General features: G+C 37.9%; 2 protein-coding genes across 3 annotated transcripts; both read right to left on the bottom strand.

The window, feature by feature from the left end:
* Positions 1–8,254: 8,254 nt before the first annotated feature.
* On the bottom strand, positions 8,255–17,779 carry LOC135762591 (uncharacterized). 2 transcript variants are annotated; one of them, XM_065275287.2, is made up of 3 exons: positions 17,490–17,779; positions 16,844–17,217; positions 8,255–16,056 (listed from the first exon to the last, which is right to left on the bottom strand). In XM_065275287.2, the coding sequence occupies exon 3, from the start codon at positions 15,987–15,989 to the stop codon at positions 8,916–8,918; it is 7,074 nt and encodes a 2,357-aa protein (XP_065131359.1). In that variant the 5' UTR covers positions 15,990–16,056; positions 16,844–17,217; positions 17,490–17,779; the 3' UTR covers positions 8,255–8,915. The 2 variants fall into 2 exon arrangements, with proteins under 2 accessions (XP_065131359.1, XP_065131360.1); XM_065275288.2 differs by having other exon boundaries at positions 16,844–17,779.
* A 552-nt stretch (positions 17,780–18,331) lies between these two features.
* Positions 18,332–24,054, bottom strand: trpt1 (tRNA phosphotransferase 1). Its single transcript, XM_065275286.2, has 8 exons — positions 23,731–24,054; positions 23,555–23,655; positions 22,087–22,168; positions 21,761–21,930; positions 21,377–21,554; positions 21,157–21,213; positions 20,963–21,073; positions 18,332–20,547 (listed from the first exon to the last, which is right to left on the bottom strand). The coding sequence occupies exons 2-8, from the start codon at positions 23,618–23,620 to the stop codon at positions 20,525–20,527; spliced, it is 687 nt and encodes a 228-aa protein (XP_065131358.1). The 5' UTR covers positions 23,621–23,655; positions 23,731–24,054; the 3' UTR covers positions 18,332–20,524.
* Positions 24,055–24,153: the final 99 nt, after the last annotated feature.

Here is a 24,153-nt window from a genome sequence, read left to right as displayed (position 1 = left end):
GTAGGATGATTATATGTAAAAACAATAAATCACAAAGCTTTGTCTTCACAGGAATTCAGAAAGGCGGTCAGGAATTTTCCTATAGGGCATTTTAACTCAAATCAGTTATTCCAGTTGGTCGAATAATTCTGGTCTGGTAAAACATTTTGTGAATGTTGCAACGTCATTTTGTTTGCAAGTTTGTTTCATCACAATGACAATGCTTGCTACTTTCCCTGTAATTACTCTGTCTAAAGCTTTCCCATGTTTGTTCCTGATACAATAAAAATAAGTATTTCCAGGTGGAAAAGAAAAAGTGTTTTATAAGATAACAAAGTAATTTAAAAGACCAACACATTGTTAAGATGATAAGAGAGAGAGAGGAGAGAGAGAGAGAGATGGAGGGAGGGAGGGGGAACGAAAATAAAATAGAAACAGAACAAAAAACTATTCAAATCAGTAACGGTGACATCATGTAAGTTTAACTCGTGTTAATGTCACTGCCTAAACTTTCAACACAGACATTTGAATTTTTAACGTGCCTTTGTGTTGCTTTATGTCAGCACCACAAGATTGCAAACCTTTCCCAGCATTCCTTGGGGGTGAGTCAATCTAAAATGTCTTGTTACTGTATATTCACATCAAAGTGAGGCCGTTTGAAACCAACAAAATGCAGATTATTATTTCAGGAGGTGGGAATAGATACCAAACAGAAACGTGCCCGTCATGCTTTCCTCCCCTATCACAACCTATACTGATAAGGGTTGTAGTAAACCAATTGTTGGCGTCACTAAAATCAACTGGTTACACATGGCAACGATTTTACAGTGGTATATATACAACGCATTGATCATCGTTTTATGATGCCCATATGGTCACAATTATACACTTAAATAAACAAAATATTAAATCCAGACATGCTTAATTTCCTTCATGAACCGTTCAAACGGTGATGTGACACATGAGGCACACTTGGGAAAGTGTGATATCATAGATGAGGTCAGCATTGTGAATACACAGATCCAAAACTAAAACATAATTTTATCCATAAGTCACAGTTAATGTGTGACATACACGGCTATTTTATGCGTTAGTCTTGAAGACTTTGAATTACCAAAGATGATCTGTCTGGATATCATGAAGTGTTTCTCCAGACATAGACTGTGAGCATGACCTCGAGTTGTTATTTAATACAATAAAAGTCCAATAACATGAGATCCAGATCAGAGTTGACCCATAAGCCAGGCAATGCTGGGAAGGGAAAACCCCTGACTGAACCGTGTCCAGGGTTTCACTTTTTACATTACGTTAAATGATTAAGCCTTCACTTCTCTAGAAAAAAAATCAACATCTGCTACGTTTTATGTGAGTTTTAAAGCACTCTGGAAAAATTAGCTTCATGCCATGAGACAGTACAGTTTTTTCAAAAATGAACCACGGTTTTACTACAAATAAAACAACAAAAAACATGGTTACGATTGTTAAACCACTGGGTCTCATTAACTAAGCACGCACAAATTTGTTTGTAAAATGTGCGTACGGACGTTTTAACTTACAAATCATGATTCAACAAAAACTTTCATGCAAAAATGTCTTCTAAATGTTCCAAAAGGATAAAGAACCCTATAATATCTGTGTTATATATATATATATATATATATATATATATATATATATATATATATATATATATATATATATATATATATATATATATATATATATATATATATATAAGTTGTTCTAATGTTTTTGCATACATTTAAAATACATTTTAGTATGAAAGTTTTTGTTGAATCATGATTTGAAAGTTAAACGTCCGTACGCACATTTTACAAACAAATTTGTGTAGACATGCTTAGACCACTGTTAGCACAAATGAACCTTGATTTTACTACAGTATCCCTGTAGTTTAACCATAATGTATGCATAAATACTACACTTTTACTATTATAATGGTTAATTTTCATAAAAGTAGAAGTGGATTCATTTAGCTAGCAGATGCTTTTATCTGTATAAATAAGAGAGGATCTAACAAAGTGGTCTCTAACATGGTGCCCGCAGGCACCAGGTTGCCCGCACGGAGTCTGTGAGAAGCCCACCAAAGCACATTTTATTAAAAGCCTCAATTTTTGACATATTTTTATTTTAGCTTGGCTTCTTTTATGTGTAAACATTTAAAGCAATGATAAACATATCAACAAGTAAAAGAAAAAAGTTTCACAAACGTAGCATTCCAGATTGTTATATCCATTTAAGCTAACTTTTTGTCAGCGAGCTAACAATAAGTTAAAGGAACAGTCAATTTTCTTAAAAAAAATCCAGATAATTTACTCACCACCATGTCATCCAAAATGTTGATGTCTTTCTTTGTTCAGTCGAGAAGAAATTATGTTTTTTGAGGAAAACATTACAGGATTTTTCTCATTTTATTGGAGTTTAATAGAGCCCAACATTTAATACTTAACTCAACACTTAACAGTTTTTTTCAACTGAGTTTTAAAGGACTCTAAATGATCCCAAACGAGGCATAAGGGTCTTATCTAGCGAAACGATTGTCATTTTTGACAAGAAAAATAAAAAATATGCACTTTTAAACCACAAATTCTCGTCTATCTCCGGTCCAGCGTGACCTAACGTAAATGCGTAGTGACGTAGGGAGGTCACGTGTTACATATATAATAAAACGCACATTTGCGGACCATTGTAAACAATAAACTGACACAAAGACATTAATTAGTATCATTCCACATACAACAACGTAGGAACTGTCCTCTTTTTCAACACTTGTAAACACTGGGGCGGAGTTTGGCGTTCATCCTCTGTGACCTCTTGATGTGATGACGTATTGCGTGGGGTCACGCTGGCGCATCACGACCGGATGTAGACGAGAAGTTGTGGTTTAAAAGTGCATTTTTTTATTTTTCTTGTCAAAAATGACAATCGTTTAGCTAGATAAGACCCTTATGCCTCGTTTGGGATCGTTTATAGTCCTTTGAAACTCCGTTGAAAAAAACTGTTAAGTGTTGAGTTAAGTATTATTGTTGGACTCTATTAAAGTCCATTAAAATGAGAAAAATCCTGCAATGTTTTCCTCAAAAAACATAATTTCTTCTCGACTGAACAAAGAAAGACATCAACATTTTGGATGACATGGTGGTGAGTAAATTATCTGGATTTTTCTTTTAAGAAATGGACTAATCCTTTAAGTCTTAAAAGTTATGTTTATTACTAGTGTACTACAGAGGGTGTTTAATATGTTGGTTACATCATCAAGTGTTACTTGATTACATCATCAAGAAACATTATGATATGTATCTCTAACAGGAAAGGGAAAGTGAATCGGTCTAGTGTAAATTAGCTTTAAGTGCTTTCTTATTTCGTCTCTGTATTTAACAGATGCACTTTGCCGTCTTTTTTCAGATTACCCTTCAGGGACGTGAATAAGTCTACAAACCTGGAATGAAAAAAATGTACATTTTTACAGCCTGATGCAATAAAATAGCTCCTCTGGTAATGTCATCAGGTGAAGGTTGGGCATTTTGAACTGTGGACAGGTTTGACTGCACCATCTGCTGGTACCAAAGTAAACAGGCCGTCTATGCTCCGCCCTCTGCCGGGGCTTGGCCTTCCTGACAGAGGCATTGTTTGGTGCTGTTGTTGCTACAGTAACCTGACTGGCCAGGAAGTAGGTTTCCCAATCCAACCTGCGTACCTGATTCATCATACCTGAGGGTGAACACTGAGTCCCAACATGTTCATTCATGTCTGCGCCTCTGGCTCATGTCACACCCGGAATGTGCCCATATATGGTCAGCACCTTTGAGGAACAAAACGGTACATGAAAGAGTTAATGCTTCCGTTCTGTTAACATGTATGTGAGTAATGAGCGATTATGTAGCAATAGTGTTGTCTGTCTTTAGGACACTGTTTCTTTATGGGTTTTTGTCCCATGTGACTAAGACTACAATAATTTCAGGGAAAACACCGCCTGCAGCTACCTGGGGTGAAGTGCTTTACTAAAGGATACTGTTGCAATAAAGCAGTGAGGCATTCATTTGTTACAAAGCACGTGTTACTTTGTATGTCTGTAGGATGGGAAAATATTTTTTTATCTTTGTTTTATTATCACACAGCTCTCAAAAACACATGATATTGATTTGTCAATTATGGCATTCTTTACTTAAATAGTTTTATACTATTAAACTGATATTTTACTGATATTTTACTTCATGTCCCATTTTGCACTAAATGCACAATCTATTTCTTTACATAATCAAACTATTTAAACTAAACCGAAACATTTTTATATACAGATTTAAGTGGCCATAAGCAGGGCTCAACGCAATAATTTTTTTTATACTGGACCAGTTGGGCCAGTGGTTAGGTTTTCACTTGCCCTGCCAAAATTTAAATAAAAAATGTCAGTGTCACATATTTAAAAATAATAATTCAAAAGTCAAATATAATTGTAAACATATACAACAGACATGTTCCAACAAAAAAAGGATCCCAACTTTTCTGCTTTATTTGTAAACTGACAGCAAATTGTGCAAAATATTGCATTGTTTCTTTCGTTGTGTTTTGCCCAAGTAAATGCCTGCTGCCAAGATGTAAAATAATATACATTGATGAAAATATATTTTAGTGACTGAGAGTGAAGGACTGTCCCGATCGGGCAAGTGACAATACTTTTTACTGTCCCAAATGTCTCTCACACTTGTCCCGGGCCACCGGGCAGCTCTTTATGTTGAGCCCTGATAAGTAAGATAATGCGCTGTTAATCGTTCCTAACTGAATAAAAAAATTACTAAAAATAATAATAAAAATAATAAATATATATTATTATTCTCAAACAAACATGGTCACTAAGCATTTGTTGAAATTTCCCAGCAAGCAATTTAAAAGATGTCCAATAACCGTCCAAACACAGATGTCTAGACTAAAACAAGGATAAAATCTGGGCTGTCAGTAAAAATTTATTAGACGTCTAACAATAACCCAAAAATAAATGAAAGAAAATAAATAAATGAATGAAACCAGTCATCTTGTAATCATTTTTTTGACTTTGCTTACATGACGGAATATCAGACATCTTGCAAATTATTTTGGCACAAATGACATGTAACCAAGTTCAAGTTTATTTTGGCTAGAAGTGGGTTACACCTTTTTTGTACTAAATCGGGTCTAATGGCGGATATTGCTTTCTGGGTTCTTGTATTATGGCCTCCTTAAGGTAAATCGAAGTTGCTTTGAATAAAAGCTTCTGCTAAATGTTAAAATCCTTTTAAATAATCATACACATTGAATGCACTGCACTTCAATCCAGCGTTGGGTCAAAAAAGTACATACACAGACATTTACAGATTGTTTTTAAATTTGACCCCCAACAATGGGTTAAAACAACCCAGCATGGGTTAAATTACAACCCAATGGTTTGGGTTCGTACCTTTTTGACACAACTCCGGGTTGAAAATAACCAAAGTCGCTTCGGGTAAAAGCGTCTGCCAAATGCATAATCAAAAAAATGTTTTTGAAGTGCCCCGCATCGGTGTGTTGATTTAGCTCTGGGACTTATTTTGTGATTTTGACAGGGTGACTGCATTGCCAGGATCTAATGCTTTACATATGAAAACTGCTTGCATACTTGAGCTGTTGCATCTATGAATTGACTCCATCATGGAAAAGCATGGACGGATGCTGTAAATGTTTATGGTACTCTGTCATCTTATTTCTACGCTGTCTGCTTAAAGTATCCTGACTGACATCATCATGAGGGTATTAGAAAGTTTTTGTGTTTTCAGACCGACACCCCATTAACAAAGTCTGCCCACACACAGACAGACAGACAGACAGACGGACACACAGAGCTCAAAATCTTTCAGATTGATCTGACAGGAAATCAAATGCAGTCATCGATGGGTGCGGCTGCAGTCAGGAAGTAGGGAGATCATTGGACTGTTTGCCTGAATGAGTGAAAACATTTCCCTAAAATAAAAAGACGCCATAGCCAGAACCATGGTGGTCCGTGATGTCATGCCGCCAGCCAAGTTAAACACCCAAAATGTACTGGTTGTATTATTTAGCTGACAAATCATCTTGGAGCTCTTGAAACTCTTTAAAATTATACCATAACTCACTGTGACATGAAAGATGATATAAGCTGACTTACGCTACATAAACTTTGACAACTGTAGCATCATGATTTAATTATTTGGGCCATTTTGCCTGTTGAGATGTGCAAAATCTTAGGGTGTTTTCACACCTAGTTCGTCTGAGCCCTCCAAACGCTCTCGGAGCAGTTCAGGGTGTATATGTGAACATACCAAGTAATCTCAGACCCCCTAAAAGGACCCAAAAGTGAACCGAACTCGTACGGTTCGCTTTTGGGTTCTTTTGTGGTTCGATTTATTTTTGAGATGTGAAATAAATGAGGTCCCGGCCCGCTTCGACTGTCGTTTCGACTTTGTATCAAAATAAACACACAAAAAGCTGGGGTCTGGGTTCTTATGAAGTTGTGATGTGAACAAGAAAGGGTCTGAGATCACTTCAGTTCTGAAGAGGACCAAAAAAAGAACTGGGTCCTCTTTTGAGTCCGCTATATTGTGAACACCAAAAGGACTGAGGTCATATTCGGCTAATTCCTTTTCTGGTTCACTTAAAGTGAACTAGGTTTGGTTCTTTTAAAATGAACTATATGTGAAAACACCATTAAACATCAGCACTGGACAAAAGCACTGTTTTACAAAATACACTTGCGCATTAATAACAATCTAATGCTTAATTCTGGTTGGCCAGTGACGACTTTTCGAGGTTTTTTATTCTGTAACTCGGATTTAGGGTATTTCCCACCTCAACCCAGAAATGATGTCTGGTACGGTGCTCTTTAAATATTACCAAACACTAAATATTTTGATGCTACTAAATTATTTGTAACACTAATGTTACTAAATGCTTAATGTTACTTAATTTATTCAGACCTTTCCGGTTTAAGGTGGGATAAATACTTAATCCGAGCATTATTCCCAGAAAACAACCGCCTAAAATTAATAACAGGGCAGTGCCTCATCCGGGTACTGTGAGTCAACTTCAAATTAATAACACGAGACTTACTTTAGAAATGATGAACTTTATCAAACTGCATGTTCGTCTTTAAACGTCTATTAAGACACTGAAACTTTTTTGCTGCTAAAATATATAAAATCAGTGTTTCGTCTACGTAATTACTTACGTGGCAAGGAGCTGTGCAGAAAGCGGGAAAATTTACAGGTTTGTTATGACGAAATCCCTTCAGGTTGACATACTGCATTTATCATTGACTAAGGGTAACGGATGTAAATTATTACTTGCATATAGCACACAATAGCCATCTTACATAAACAGTTTTTACACAAAATCACAGAAATTGTGAATAATACTCACTAATTAATGTGAAGGGTGTGTGTGAAGTGACTCACACGTGCAACGTCTGGACATATTTGTAATGCGCGCGCACGCTTGACTGCAGATAAATTGACTGACTGATTTGAACACTAGAGGGCACACACGTTCATGTTTTCTGTGAGGAAAAACATGAACTCTGATTTAATATTTTAAAGAGATAAAAAATAACTTTTTTAAAAGACCGATTGGGAACCACTGCAGCTGAAAAAGACTGAGTGATTGTAAAACTTTTCTACTAGATGTCAGACTGAGAAAAGGATCCTAAACCTAATCTGAATTAGTCCTTGTGGTCCGACCATGTGTAACTTATTACAAATGAAAACAAAAGAGAGAGAGAGAGAGAGAGAGATTTGGTTAGATCTTAAGATCTTTACATTAAATTATACCTTATTTTTGACTTCTCTTCCAAGGGGCACACATTTAAAATAAATATGTTCGAGGTGTCATGTGCATCATCCATCATGTCAAAATACGTGCCTGCCTCACACGTGTCGAAACGGTTTATTATAAAAAAGTTAAATACTCACAAAACACTAACTTTAACACTAAACTCGTATTATACATGAGATTAAGTGAGTATATGGCAAACATGAGTGTCTCTTAATCATAAACCCCTTCAAAGCATCTGCAGCAGGCATGTATTTTGACATCACGCGTGATGCACATATTCACATGACGAGATGCAAACATATTTTGACATGACAAGCCACACACATGAAGAGCTAAATACATGTTGTGATGAGCTTTGCATCGTGCGCCCTCGAAAAAAAAGTCACCGACTGCCACTGATAAACGGCTTTCAAGACATGAAAATAAAACCAGATGTTGTGGATTTAGTACACAATTACCTTTAATTGGGTGCATCTGTGTGTAAAAAATATTACATGACAGTTGTCTGATGATAGAAATCATGTGCAGTCCTTATGCTGATGAACACTGGTGGATCTTGTTCATCCATATTCTTCTCATCTACACAAATGCGCAGCCTTTATTGACTTGCGCATCCCAGTGCACATCAAAGGCCTTCCACGAAGCAACAACATATTAGGTCATATGAGGGTTGTTCAAGTCCAACTGTGACTTTTTGTCTCATGAGTAGAAGAGAGAAGTCTCGGTTAGACTTGAATGAGCCTTGTGGATTTCTGAACTTAAAAGTGAACACAACATGATAGGTGCAACAAAATAAATCCCTTTATACATACATATTTATAAATACTTGTAGCTATTAAGAGGGCTCAATGAAGACATTTTTGATATACTGTATCAAATCTAAGCAAATAATTATATTCTGGGATGATTCTGAGCATTTATTCTTTCACAATACTTTTTGATAAATGCTGATTAAAAGTGACATGAATTCAGCAAAAGTCTTTCAGTTGAGCAATTACAACTAGAAATTTGACTAGAAACCCTTTACTTCGTATAGCCCCCTTGAACCAAAAAAACTGAAATGGATTAAAAATGTAAACAGGCCACATGTGTTTGCTGATGTTTTATACCCTTCTTCCCCCAGGAGGAGGCAAGTTTGAGGATGGCTTGTGGTAGCAGTCCGAAGGAGCAGAATTTGGGCTTGCATTGATCCCAGTGGGAATGTAATACATGTTCTCCAGATAGCTTTGATCAAGCGATGAGTGGCCTTTTGGTTCAGTTTTTGGCATCTGGGATGCAGGACTTCCGTATCTTAAGGATGTCTGATGAAGTGTGGTTGGGACAGGAGGTGCTTCTGGATGGCGTACTTGCTGGGTACTGCTGGGGATTGTCGGGTAAGATGGCACTGCATACGGTAGGTACTGCGGTGCATACAACCCTGGATGGTGCAGAGAGGAATATGGTGGTGCAGCTGGTTGATACAGTCCAGAGTGTGACATTGTCTGTTGTGGTATGAGAACTTCCACATACTGGCCCAATTCTGGATCAAAGAGCATCTTTCTTAGTGGCTGCATTGGTACTTCGACATAGAAGTATTTACCAGTGTCTGGATCAAGAAGCACCCGACGAGGAGCTTGACTACAGCTAATCCCACTTGCATTATCTGGATACAATACATTGGCTCCTCCTGGACCGTCATTTCCATAATCGTGACCAAAGGATGGTGGTAATTCTTGGGGACTGAACAACTGAGGTCTGGGATCCAGAGTAGACATGTTAGCATACTCATGATAAGGTGCATGACCTACTGCTTGTGGCGAGTGACAGTTAGTCATCCGTCTGTCCATCTGCGGCCCTGTGGGTGGGTGGTCTTCACCATAAGGTTGTGTGTTTGGGACAGGACAGGCTCGCGGGTGGTGCATAGGCTGAATCAAAGCCGAGGCATGGGGAGCTGTGGTATTTGTCGAGACTGGTAAGTAATTTAGGCCCTCCGGCCTGCACTGATGAGGACGAACCTGAGCTTGTGGAGGAGCTCCTTGACAGGTGAGAACTTGACCTGGAGACTGTGAAACTGGTGGTGTCCGGATTTGTGGATTGTGGTGGGGATGACCTTGATTTAAGTGGGAAGTTTGTGTGCAGGAACATGCAGATTGCATAATGTTTGGATGAAGCCTGCATAGGCTTTGCGGAGGCAAATCTGACACCCGTAGCGGGCTGAAACGCTCTCGTTCATCATAGCTGGGAGGGTCATCCGTAGCATAGAAACGATGGTCTTCTGTGTTAAATCGGTTAATGGATGCTCTTGTCACAGGTTGTGCGTGGCTATAGGCCTGTGAACCTGTGGGTTTAATGGAAGTGTTGTAAGCAAAGGAACTTGGTAAAATTGAATGGTCTTGGCTAAAGGATGTTGTCATTTGCTGGGAAGAGGTGGGGGCTTGGAAGAAAGCAGAAGATTGCTGTTGATCCACACTGGTAAATGTTGCTGTTGTGGATTTCTGAACGGAACTTGGAGTTGATGTCACTGGGATGGGTGGTGGTTTGTAGCTTGATACAGCTGATACAGCCAGTTTTTTCGTATTGTTTGATGAGGCCTCGTTCAGTGTTGGGTGCAATTCATTTTTCTTAGGTTCAATAGTTGATTTGGTTTGCTGTTTAATAACAGATGCAGTTTGTTTATCTGCTTTAGGTACATCACATGACATCGACTTAATTTCTGCAAACGACTGTTTAAATGTTTTAGGTGGTGGTACAAATGGCTTAAGCCTATCACAGGAAATTGACCTGACTTGTATGGGTAACTCAATTTCTTTCGATGCAGTTGTTGTCTTGGTGTTATTTTTAATACTGCTTGAAACAGGCCTCACCTCTGGCTTCACAGATGTTGTCAGGTTAGTTGAAATTTGTGCCAAAGTTGTCGTGTCAGATATCTTTGTCTTTTCTTGTTCTTTTCTTTGTTCCACTGAGGATTCTTCTGTCAATGTTTGCTTGAAACTCTCACTTTTATCCTTTGTCCTAAGATCTTGACTATGGACTGTCCCTGAAAAACTGTTGTCAAGTGCTGTTAGACTGCCAGGCCACATTTTGGCCGTGCTCGCATGAGCTTCCGATAAAGAGGCCTGTAAAGGTACTTCAAGCCTGTTGACATGTTTAGCTGTAGCAGTCACACCATTAGTGATAACATCACACACTCCAATGTCTGCCTGCATTCCTTTTTCTTTCAGTAGCATGGACACAGAATGGCTGCTGCTTATAGCTTTTGTTTGATTGGAGTCAGTGACCGTCAGAGAGTCAGAGGTGTTCTGAATTGTTTTGGATGTGCCATCCTGGAGAACCATCAAGGCTGAAACTTCTCTGTCCTTACTAGTGGGTCTAGGTGGCATTACTTGCATTCTACTCTGATCACAGTGACGGGAAGATCTTTCAGTGGTTTTGCCAGGTTCATTTAATCCTCCAAAGGTTGTACACTGGGAGTCCGTAGGCAGTATTGTTGTCAAAGAGGCTTTGGATGTTATTTCAGTGATGTCAGTATCTCTGCTTGTCTCTGCAGCCAGCCGTGGTTGAGATATTTTTGATATGTCAACAGGCTGTGTTTCACCTTGCCAGTGGGTTGCTTTACTGCTTGTTTGCTTGTCCTTCCAACTGATAGCTTTACATTCAATGTGCAAGGCTGGAGGAGTTGGTGGCGGCCGGTCTCTTTTCTCTTGAAAAGGTGCATCTTCTGCAGCGCAGGTTGAATTTGATCCTTTGAAAGACAGGTTGTATGGGTTTTTAACCAATTTCCTCACATCCCTTACTTTGTGTATGACAGATTTTGTTTTGTCATCTTCTTTCATGTCTGGAACTTCCACTTCCACATCTTCTGCTGATTTTTCCATTGACGGATATTCACAAATTTCTTTGGACCGTTCTAAGTCAGGAGATAGAGAAACCTTCAGAGACGACTTCTTTTTCTCTTTGAAAGTGGAAGGTTTGAGAGTTATTTCTGGGGTCTTTGACATAAAAACGCTTCCATCATGTTGCCTTCTATTTTCTTGTGTCATTTGCCGCTCCCTGTCTCTGTTTGTCGTTCTGCTCTGCATGGTTACTGTTTGAGTGGCAAGAGCAGCACTTGTGATCCTGGCATTTGCTGAGGCCCTATTGTACTGCTCTTTCAGGTTACCGCCTCTTTCCTCTTGTTTATCATTCTTGCTGTTTAGTTTCACAAGTGCTTTGTCCTCAAATGGATGGGCCACTCTGAGCTTCGTTTCTTCTTTTCTTATTAAATCTGCTTCACCAGTATTTATGAATAAAGGTCTGAAAATTGGTTTTGGAGGAACTTTTGGAGGGCACTTTTTCAGTATCTGATGTGGACTTCTCTCACCTTTACCAGCAAAATCTTTAGATGAAAAAATATGTTCAGAGTGTTGGCTAGAGCTTAGACTATGCTTCTCCATACTACTTTGTTCAGAACTAGGACTGATATCTGGGTGCCTGTTCTTATCTCCAGTAGGACTTATAATTCCCGATGTTTCTTTTTGTGCATCATGCATTTTCTTTGACAGGATGCTTTTGATGATAGAGGAGGCCATTTGAGTCTTAGGGGGAGCATCATCTAAAGACAAAGATTTCTGCAAGGTTTGTTTCCTGTCAGTCTGAGGTGAAGCTGGCTCCTCCCTGGACATCTTCTCTTGCACAAAGGCTGGTGTGCTATGTTGTCGAACAAGAGTGTCTTTTAAGTTTTTATGTGCAGAGAGTGAATCCAAAACATTTTCAGGGTTTGTTTTGGGCTTCAACTCATCTGTGTTCCGCCTCAGCAGCTGGATCTGTCTTTTGGGTACGGTCCTTTTTCTTCTACAAGACTCTTCCTTTGTCTCTAATGCAACATCCACACACTCAAAACTGCCCATCTCAAAGCGTTTAGCTGTGTCCAGGCCGTCACGTGATGATAAAGAAGCACTGTGTAACAAATCATCATTTTCGTGTAACGTTGAGCCACGTAAGTCTGCGTAGGTCATCCATGCAACAGCACCAGGGCTGTCTACATTTGTAGATGGATGTGAAACATTTGTAGATGACCTGTGGCTTGAATTGTACACATCCAAATAATCCACCTCAGGACTAGATAGGCTTTTGAAAGCAAAATCTGTAAACCACTTCACCTCATTGTCTGCTTCATCAAACTCACTTCCCATGCTGGAGGCCTCACCAAGACACTCTGGAGGAACAAAGCCTACACTGCTTATTTTACCGTGGACAGATGTCTGGACCCTCCCGGCGCCTAACTTGTTCTCTTGTTGTGAGACCTGTGCTCTAAGATGACCCTGTTGCTGTAGAGTTGTAGGGTGCGACTCAAAATAACACCGAGCTGGAATTCCAGACTTTTGGTCTCGACTTGAGGGAGCTGGGCTGTGGCCTGCAGGCCCTTTTCTATTCCTGGCACTGAGTGACAGGTCAACCTGTTCCTCTCTGTAACTACTCTCTCCCCTATTCTCCACCCCTTCTCCCTCTCTCTTTTCACTCTCTTCCTTCTCTACACATGGCTCACTATCGTATTCTCTGCCATTGTCCTTACAGATAGCCACTGGACTTTCACATAATGCCACAGGCACTTGGTTAAAAGTCTTGTCACTACCTGCAGTATCATTCTTCAACATTTCGCTTTCATTATTATTACAAACCTCTAAATTAAATTTTTTAATTTCCACAGATTCCATATTTAAATCAGTTCTGTCGTCACTGACAATTTCTTGACTTGTTTTAATTTGTTCCACTGGTGTTGGTGATTCTTGAGAGGTCGGCATTTGGGTGAGATCTTGCGGTGCAGAATCTCTACATTCATCCACTGATGGGGTTTGTTCAAAGATCTCTGTGTGAGCAAGGTCATCAAAATGTCTGCTTTCTAATCGGCTAGGAGAAGGAGGACTCTGTTCACAGATTATGGGTAAGGGCTGATTTTCTTCCTGAACAAGAGTGCTGGAAGGTTCCAGGGCTGGTTGGAGATCAGAGGATAATGCTGTATCTCTGATCTGGTTTGAACCAAGCGATGATGGCCTTGATATGCTCCTTGGTGTTGACAAAAATTTATCTGAGGTGGGTAAGAAAGAGGCATCATCTCCAAGAAGAGAGTTCGAAGTTTCAGAGTAGTTGCCACAGTCAGCTTCAGTCAGTGAAACAACACTGTTTGCTACCCCTTCAATACCAGGGCAGGTATCTTGTGGCAGAACACTATGAGATATTGTCTTTATTTCAGGTGAGCGTGTGACTGACCTCAGCTCAAGTGAAGGGGCTGGTGAAGTGGGATCTGGTGTAAGGTAGTTTTGTCTACTGTTTGGAGTAGAGGTAATGCTTCTTAACTCAGGTGCAGAATCTATACTGTATGTTGGTGTCACTCTGTAGTCAGTTCTTGAGAGAGCAGGGGAAGGTGAAAGCTCATCCCTATCCACTGAATAGACATTTTTCTCATTTGTAGGTGATGGGCTCATGGTATAATCCATAGGTGAGTGAATTATTACTGGTTCTGGTGAGTGAGCAGGAACGGAGTGGTCAGGAGAGGAGCAAATATCACTGTTACCAATGCCAGGGGAGAATGTCAAGTCTTCAGGTTCAGTTGAATACACATCTCTCTCATTTAATGGAGAGGAGTTGCTCAAATAACTCTGAGGTGAGTGAATCGCTTCTGGTTCTGGTGAGTGAGTCGTTGCTGAGTGATCAGACATTGAGCAAATGTCACTGTTACCAATGCCAGTGATGACAGGGGAGGATGGTACGTCTTCAGGTTCAGTTGAGTACATCTCCCTCTCATTTAACGGAGATGAGTTGCTTAAATAACTCTGAGGTGAGTGAATCATTACTGGTTCTGGTGAGTGAGTCGTTGCTGAGTGATCAGACATGGAGCCAATTTCACTGTGACCAGTCCCTGGAGATGGTGAGGCTTCAGGTTCAGTTGAATAAATAATTCTGTCACTTGTAGGTGATGGGCTGGTGGTGTAATCCACAGGTGAGTGAGTGACTATAGGTTCAGGTGTGTGAACAGGTGCTAGGACATCAGGAGAGGAGCAGATGTCATTGATCTCAGCTGATGCTGGTCTTTCTCTGGCATCTGCAGAATACACCAGCTCTTTTGATTCAGTGGTAGACACATCGAATTCCATATCAATACTGGAAGGATGTGTACAAACAGGTGTGCCACACGTGTCTTTCATGTCAGGAAAACTTGACGTGCTCTCCAAGTGTGTTGAACACAAATTCGACAAAACAGGTGAAGATTTACCCAAAGAAACAGGTGTGGAGCATATTTCACTCCTTACAGGGGAGGAGGAAGATGTTACCTTGAGCTCGTGTGTTAAACTGGGTACAGGTATACAATTAATATCTTCGTTTGCAGGTGAGGTGGACATTTTAAGTTCTGATGGAGATCCACTATTAACCATTTGTTTCGTCAAGAGCAAGTCTTCCTGTTGTGAACAATGATCAGTAAGTGATGAGTTTATACATTCTGTTTTCTCAAAAGAAACAACATCATCTGAAAGTGTGCTTGTATGTTGGGGGGCTGTAATCATTTCTCCTTGCTCATGAAAGGCAGGTTTACTTTCCTCCAAAGGCTCCTTTGCTAAAGTAATCAAACTCGCATCTGGTGTCAAATGAAACTCCTGTGGTTCAGATACAATCATCCTTTCTGTTTCATTCGCTGACACTTGTGGTTCTTCCCAGTTATCTTCATGTGAAAGCTCATCACTATTTACATGGTGTGCAGGCGGTGTGCAGTGAAAAGGGTAAAGTCCATTTTTAGAGACTTGAATTGAACTTGATTCAATTGGCGATGAACTTGATTCCCTGGTTTCACATGTGGAAAAATCCTTTATATTTTTTGGAGAAGGTGTAGTGTAAGTGACTTCAGTATTGTCCCCCGAGTCAGATCCACTGGCAGTGTGATATGATCCTGAAGAATCATTGGCATCATCCACTGGAAAAGGCTGATCTACTTCCCTTTTAAGACATGTGGCAGAGGGCGGACTACTGGAAAGCGATGGAGATTCACAATCATCTCCGAAAATGTCACAAAGGCAGGTTGTTTCAGATATGGCATTACGATGGCTGGGAACTGCAGTGATGTCAAAGATCTCCACGCGATTTGGCACGTCACGATTTTGCAAGTTAAATGCTCGTGGTGCGCTGCGGAAAAATGAGTAGCTGTCTCCCTCTAGAACCCAGCGGTCCATTTTTCCTCTTCAGATGCCACAGGCATTTGGTTACGACTTTTAAGCTGTTCAGTGAACGTTTTCAGACCTGTTAAAATTGAAGAGATGAGTCACAAAAATTTTCATTATTTTTTTCATGTTATTATAAAAAATATATTTTTATGATACAATGTAAAAATGCAGCATTAAGTTTAAACAAATTTTTGTCAATTTAACGTACTATTTTAAGTTTTGGCTTGTATAAAATCAAGTTGAAATTGTAACATAAAAAATATATGTTGATTTTACAAAAATGCTGGTTATTTTTTTTACAATGTACACATTTTATCAAATCTGAAGATGATCAAAGAGAATGTTTTTTTTTTTAAGAAATAAAAATAAACTACACATTTGTGACATTACATCACGGATTTTCTTACATGTGTCACACTATAATAATATAAAGTTAATATAAACAAATGTTTCTATTTCAAGCCATGGTTTACTCATAGACAGCTGTGCTTAATAAAAAATGATTAAGACAAACTATATACCGTCAACTTTGTGAAATCCCAGCAAGTATTTTTTGTAATTTACTTAAAATCATCCTACAAAATGTAAAGATCATTCTGTGCAAATATAATCTTGATATATTTAATATTGACTGAGCAAGCTCATGTTAACGATTATAATCAATGTTAAATCAATGATTGAAATCAATCTTGAATGCTCCTAATTTTCTTATTACATTAAGTGACTTGGATTTCACAAACATGTTTGTAAACCATTTTGATTATAGGACATACCATTAAGCATGTCTAAATACACATGAAAAAGGTTTATCACTACACACCTCATAGCTTGAAAGGAAACAATTATGCTAAGTATTTACTTGCCTTTTAAGCTGTTTTCTGTATGGTCAGTTTGAATGGAATAGGAGACCAGCCCCTCCGGAGGACATTTACAAGAGATAGTACCAGTGAATGAGGCTCCAACAGGGGCGTCCAGGTGCCAAACTGAGTGCACAGATAGATCCAGTCCCTCAGCAAAGCAAAAAAGAAAAAAAATAGTTGTGTGCCATTCGCACAGAGCCTTTTTCAGACACCGGCTTATATTACTTTTTAAAGAGAACCAGAATCATGCACAAAAAAAAGATTTAATGAACCTGTCCTGAAGCCTTTTGATCACAGTTAGGCATAGGTGCATGATTCTGCCAAGCTTAATACGGTATTACAGCTAGCAGCAGGTGCTGGAGTAGCAGAGATGGACGCTGTGGATGGAATCTGACACTTTAGGCCAACACAGTCATAGCTTGACTAAATTTAGACCTTTGCTATCAGGGGAAACTTTGCTTTGAGAGGATGCTTGGAGACGCAAAGACTACTAAATGGCAACTGTACAAAGCATATAACAACATGAATGTCTCCATATTATCAGAATATTTAAGACCACAGCGAAATTTAGTAATAACTATCCAAAGTAATGCATAACAAGAGAAATATGCACTAAACGCATGCAATAAATACTTGATTGATCTTTTACCTTCCCATGTCTGTCCTTTGGTTCACAGCATCAGATTCATCTCATGTGGTTATAATTTAGTCTATCATCTTATAGGGAAAAAATGCGGAGCAGCTCTGCAATGCTGGGATCCACAGAGCTCACACAAGACTACTGACAAAAATCCAAACACACAGCCGCTAGTGTAGTAGACAATACTTCCAAGAATAGGTCTTTGATGAGCTGGACAGTTTTCTTAAGACCGTGGTTAAAGGGATAGTTCAGCCAAAAATAAAAATTCTGTCATCATGCTGTTACAAAACTGTATAAATGTATTTGTTCTGAAGAACACAAATAAAGAAATTTTAGGAATGTTTGTAACCAAACCGATCAGAAGCCCCATTGACATCCATAGTAGGAAAAAAAGAATACTATGGAAGTCAATGGGGCTTCTGATAGGTTTGGTTACAAACATTCCTAAAATATCTTCTTCCTTTGTGTTCATCAGAACATTGACATTTATACAGGTTTGTAACAACACGAGAGTGAGTGAATGATGACAGAGCTTTTATTTTTGAGTGAACTATTCCTTTAATATTTTAGAAATAAAGCCTTACCCCACTTCGTAATGCATATGATTTTAATTAACGAAAATAAAATGAAATCCTATTATACAATCTGGTCCAGGTATAATGCATTTATTAAGCAGATCAGAATTTTTAAAATAAATTGTATAATTGTATAAAGCATTTACAATTATGAATGGTCAAACATTAAACATTTCTGGACTGTAAAAAAATGATTAACTGCCTAACATTTTTTAGTTAAATCAACTCAGATTTACAAGTCACGTCAACATATTATTATTTTTCTTTACTATATACGTTAAAGTTGACTTCTTTCAACTATATTTTTTAAGTTATAGCAACTCATCTCTAGTCAAGATAAATAATAGTAAGTTAAAATGACTTGTAAATCTGAGTTGATTCAACTAAAAAAATTAAAGGAAAACTCAATATTTTACTATGTTCTTACCTCTACTTAGAGTAGACGAATGAATACATAGCTATCTTTTATCAATGCGTGCACAGAGTGTTCTGAATGTGTTAGCATTTAGCCTAGCCCCATTCATTCCTTAGGATCCAAACAGGGAGGAATTTAGAAGCCACCAAACACTTCCATGTTTAGCCTATTTAAAGACAGTTACATGAGTAGTTACACGCAACCCAGTCTCACCCTATGGCGTCAATATTTGACGACACTTGACCATGCGTCAATATGTTGACGCGGAGGGTATACCTTTCGCGTCGCTTTTTGACGAACTGGGGACTTCAATACTATCAGGTACGCGAAATTCTCTTTCCTATTTTCTTACCATTTTCTACCATTTTCGCATCGGTTTAGGGTTAGATTTACATAATGACATCCCTACCCAAACCTATCCCTAACCCCAATGTCAGTTGACAACTGTTTAATTTCGCGTACCTAATAGTATTGAAGTCCCCAGTTCGTCAAAAAGTGACGCGAAAGGTATACCCTCCGCGTCAACATATTGACGCATGGTCAAGTGTCGTCAAATATTGACGCCATGGGTGTGAGACTGTGTTGTTACGCGAGTAAGTATGGTGGCACATAATAATGGTGGTGATTTTTAAGCAGATAAAAAATGAGAACTATACTGTATGGCAAGTTTGCAGCACTTCGACCTCAGTGAGGATGTTACTGTGCGCTGAGGTCGAAGTGCTGCAAACTTAGTGCTCTTCCGCCATACAATATAGTTCTAATTTTTATCCACTTCATATTATATCCACTTTTATTTTGTGCCACATGGAAGTGTTTGTGTTCATCCCTATTTGGATCCTAAGAAATGAATGGTGCTAGGCTAAATGCTAACACATTCACAACGCTCTATGCAAAGATTAAGTGCACGCATTAAAAAAATTTAGGTATGTATTAATTAGTCTATGTTGAGGTAAGAACATAGTAAAATATTGAAAAACTGTGGTGTTTTCCTTTAAGGCAGCAAATGATTTTTTACAGTGTGACTTAAAGGTTTGATGCAGCAGAATGTGCAATCCTCCATGTATTCAACAGATGTGACTTTGATGGCCAGAACTCACAGAAAACCAACAAAATGCATAAAAAAAATAAGACCACTGGATGTTATTTGCCCCTGTCAAGTGCACTGTACATAAATATGCTTGCAGAAAATCCCCCAGTAGAAATATGAGACACAGACAACTCTATCTTAAGCTCTCCAATGGATTTAGATCTATTTTTTGACAAATATGCAGTGGGCAGAAACTACCCTACAAATAAAAACGGTTTAGGAGGTCAATCAACAATTTGTGTACAAAACACATCACACAATCTGTAAAACAAGCTATTGACCTATTTATTATCCCTGGCACGGTAATCCCACACTTTTAATTCTGGCCTGGTTTGGGCTATCAAAACTCAGGTTATCTTACTTTTAAAAAATGTATAATAATATTTACAAGAATAGTTCACCCAGAAAATGTATTTCTGCTATCATTTTGCTCACAAACCTGTATACATTTATGTTTTGCCAAATACAAATTATCAGATCTGGAGCACCATTGACTTCAATATTATTTTTCCAACTATAGAAGTCAATGGGGCCCCGATCTGCTTTGTTACAAATATTTGTCTAAATATCTTCATTTGTGTTCAGCAGAAATGTATACAAATCTGGAAAAACTTGAGGGTTAGTAAATGACAGAATTTTAATTTTTTGGGTAAAATGTCCCTTAAATGTAAAAAAAAACATTTAGTGTAGATTGTGTTACTCAGCTCTCATAGGTCTTACAATATTTGCCAGCTTAATTTTAAAACATGAGGTTACAGTCACTGAAAAGCATTTCATTGGGCCATCTTGATCCGTTTATTCATTGTCTTTGGCTTACCAGGACGCTCCTGGTGAGCTATCAACTTTGCAGCGGTATTGTGCTCCTTTTATATAAATTATTAAATATAGATCCCCACGACGTTTTCATGTGAAGTAGATGTGTAGCAGTAGTGAATTTGTCCCCATTTTAGTATTGCATCTCCACCGGCTATTGCAGCTCGATTTCACAAACTGAAAAAAAAAACATTGTTCTTATTAACATTGTTAATAATTCATGTTTGCCCATTTGCCCCATCGTAAGTAAAAAAAAACTGTTAAGTTAGCAGTATATTGCCAAATGATTCATTCACTGTCTTTTTTTAGTGAAATCCAGGCTAAAGTCTCATAATTCAATGATGACATTTGGAGCATCAAAGTTTGATTTCATTAATTGATTTCAATCTTACTCAGTTATCAAAGTTTTATTTTCACTCAATGTTTTGTTTACATTATGTATGTTGATTTAATGTAGAAAACAGTAAATCACAAAAAATGACTTCACAGGCAAGGGTCACATTTTATGTATTTACATAGAAAAGGTGAATTGGTGTGAGCTGTCTAAATTAGTTAAGTTCATTTTGACCAGATGGTTGTGGAAGTGACTCACCCGAGGGTTTGAGTTTTTGTGCTCTAGAGAAGTAGCGGGGTGCTAAAATCCCTCCAGCATCTCCAGGGGTCAATAAAACTCCATTAGCTGACCAGAAAAACTGAATCCCATCTGAACACCAAACAGAAGGGATTTGCGATATTGTGAAACTCACAGATTAAACTTCACTTAAAAAAATAAAGATTTATCAATACCTGAAATAGCTTTTGAGACATTAATGTACACAGCCAGCTCACAGTTCTGCCTCATACCTGGAAAGGAAAGCAGCAGGTAAGTTGTGAGTTTTCCATAACCTGGATTGTTTCAGTAGGAAACTTCAAATCCGGATTCCAAACATTATTTGCAATTAACTATACAAGAAGTCCTACAAAAGACAAAAAAAGATCCGCTAATCTATACATCTGTTGATCTCACCACTGATGACTCCGCCCTCTCCAGGTAGCCCAGGTGCCAGGTGTATATGAGTTCTGTTCATTCGGCTGAGACCCTGACTTTGTATTGAGGGCCAGTATTTCATATATGTGCCATGCACAGCCTCTTTTGGACAGTCTGGATCATCAGGTGACACCTGTTTCAACTCCAGATCTTCAACCTGATTGAGACACATTCTAGAATAAATGCATTTAATATGTGACTATCTCAGACTAAAAGTTTTCATAGACTGGGTCACAACATATATATCTTAGAGAAAAACATATTTAGTAATAAGTTAAATATTAGTTAGATTAATATTAATAATACTAACATGATTAATATTCATCTTTTAAAGGTGCATGGGTTTGTATTGACCATACTGACCTGCACGGAGTGACCCTGATTGGCTCGTATCTGAAGACGTCCATCATCAGGGTGTGTTTGAAACTTGAATCGCTGCTTCTCATTGGTGGCCACCACCTGCTGCACGTCCTCCAATGAAAAAGAGCGAAACTGCTGATGAGCCAGCAGTTCATCAACGTAAACAAAACCATCTGCAGACGGAAACATAAAGTTGCATTACAAATCAAAGACAAAAGGATACAACACTAAAACAAATCCTATGCCAAAGTCAGCATGGATTAATCCATGTCAAGGAGGAGTTGAATTAATAATTTGATTATTGACAGTTTGTTAATATCATCTCTCACCTGAGCTCATCTGAAGGCCCATCTTACTGGCACCATGGCGTAATACATAAGACAGAGATTTAGACAATCTCACAACCCTGCTCTGAAAGACATAAAAACATAGCACTTTTTAAAATGTATTTGACATGAAATAAAATTGGAAGGTTGACATATTCTAAAACTATTTTAATCAGTACTTTCCTCATTCAGTTATGAATAAAATATTTTTTGTGACCTCATAATAATAATAATAATAATTTTATTATTATTTGTAATTTCTCCAAGCGCTTTACAGAAGCAAAATAACATAAGTTGTTAACTCAGATATATGTATACATATTTAATAAACTACATGAAATATTTGTAAATATTAAAGTAAAAAAAAAAAAGAGATATATACTTGTCATAACACACTCAGATATTTTTATGCTGAAAGGAATAGTTCACCCAAAAATTAAAATTCTGTCATCATTTTACTCATCCTCATATTATTTTTTTCCTACTATGGAAGTCAATCGGGTGCCATCAACTGTGCGATTACCATAATTTATCAAAAATCATAATTTACTTACCCTCATGTTGTTACAAACCTTTATATATATATATATATATATATATATATATATATATATATATATATATATATATATATATATATATATATATATATATATGCAGCTAAACACAAAGGAAACCATTTTGGGCAGCGTTTAAAACCAAACAGCTTTGAGCACCATTGACTTCCATAGTAGTATTTTCCTACTATGGAAGTCAATGGTGCTTCTGTTTCCTGCTTCATTACAAATATATTCCCCTGTGTTCATTAAAACAAAAACATTTATACAGCTTTTTAAACATCATGAGGGGGATGACAGCATTTCTTAATTTTTTGGTGAACTATCTCTTTAAACGTCTATACAAATGCGTTCCAGGCAACCTGTAATCCGTAAATCACGACTTAAAAACCACGACTCACGACTCTGAACTGGGAGTACATCGATCTAGTACGAGTTAACGGGTGGGAAGTCACGGGTTTGACTGCCGTTCCAGTGCACTTTCACAGGTAGAAGGTCGTAAAAACACGGGTTACAGGCTGCCTAGAACGCATACTCCCAGTTCAGAGTCGTAAGTCGTGGTTTTGAAGTCGTAATTCACGTGCTCAAAAACATGCCTGGAACGTATCATTACTTCCGGTTTCGTTTTTTTTAATGGTCTGACTAGTTGCTAAACTGATCTCTTGAACAAATGCCTCGTCGAAAATAACAAATGTTTTGGTTTCCTATGTAATCTATGTGTTGTTTTTTTGCTTGTTATATAAATAAACTACGTTTAAATAACTTTGTTGTTCTTTTGTCTTAGCGGAGTTTACCGGAAGTTACGTGCGGACCGCGACAGCCGCTTGTTTGCTGAAATGGTCTATACAGCGATGATTATTTAAAGACCACAAGCATTACATGCTTTATTAAAATAATACAAATCAATGAACTACCTCTTCATGTCGGTATCCCCGCCCTCCTCTTCCTCTTTTTCCTCTATCTCGAGGTCGACAGTCCATTGATTGATTTGATTTCGATACGTGTGATACCGTCGCTGTAATTATAACACACTATAACCAGCACTTTAACTTGAAAATTGTATAATTAAAATATATCTCAAATGTCTTACGGTTGTATTTATTGCTAAACTTTACATGTATCTCTATCGGCTAATGCTCACAAAGTAAAGCAGCCATTTATGAGTCTGTTGTTTATTCAGTGGCCTGTAGAGGTCAGTAGAGCATATATGTTTTACACGTGCAAACCACCTAGCGTTGATGACACTTCTTTTGGTACGTTTTTATTGATATGGTGGTGACATGTATGAGCATTACGTTGGATAGCATATTTTATCTATAAAAAGCTAATTATATAAAAATATATATAAATACCAACATTTGCTAATGAGAAGACATTCCTAGTTCCATTAAAAAGACAGTGGTTTTCTTTTAATGTAATTAATAATTACTACAAACAACAATTCCCTTTTATGCCAAATTTGTTTTATAGATAAAAAATATATATTTTCCGCCCATACTGCACATACATAGCG

Source organism: Paramisgurnus dabryanus, chromosome 16, assembly GCF_030506205.2.
Source record: "Paramisgurnus dabryanus chromosome 16, PD_genome_1.1, whole genome shotgun sequence".
NCBI lineage: Eukaryota > Metazoa > Chordata > Actinopteri > Cypriniformes > Cobitidae > Paramisgurnus > Paramisgurnus dabryanus.
The sequence above is the reverse complement of the archived record's forward strand: the minus strand, read 5'-3'. Positions and strand labels throughout refer to the sequence as shown.

Excerpts from the sequence above, each read along its gene's own strand:
- trpt1 (XM_065275286.2), bottom strand. The coding sequence starts at position 23,620 with ATGGACTGTCGACCTCGAGATAGAGGAAAAAGAGGAAGAGGAGGGCGG. Across the intron at positions 21,931-22,086 it reads GGGCCTTCAGATGAGCTCAG|ATGGTTTTGTTTACGTTGAT; the intron begins GTGAGAGATGAT and ends TTCCGTCTGCAG. Across the intron at positions 21,214-21,376 it reads AGAGGGCGGAGTCATCAGTG|GTATGAGGCAGAACTGTGAG; the intron begins GTGAGATCAACA and ends TTTCCTTTCCAG.
- LOC135762591 (XM_065275288.2), bottom strand. The coding sequence starts at position 15,989 with ATGGACCGCTGGGTTCTAGAGGGAGACAGCTACTCATTTTTCCGCAGC.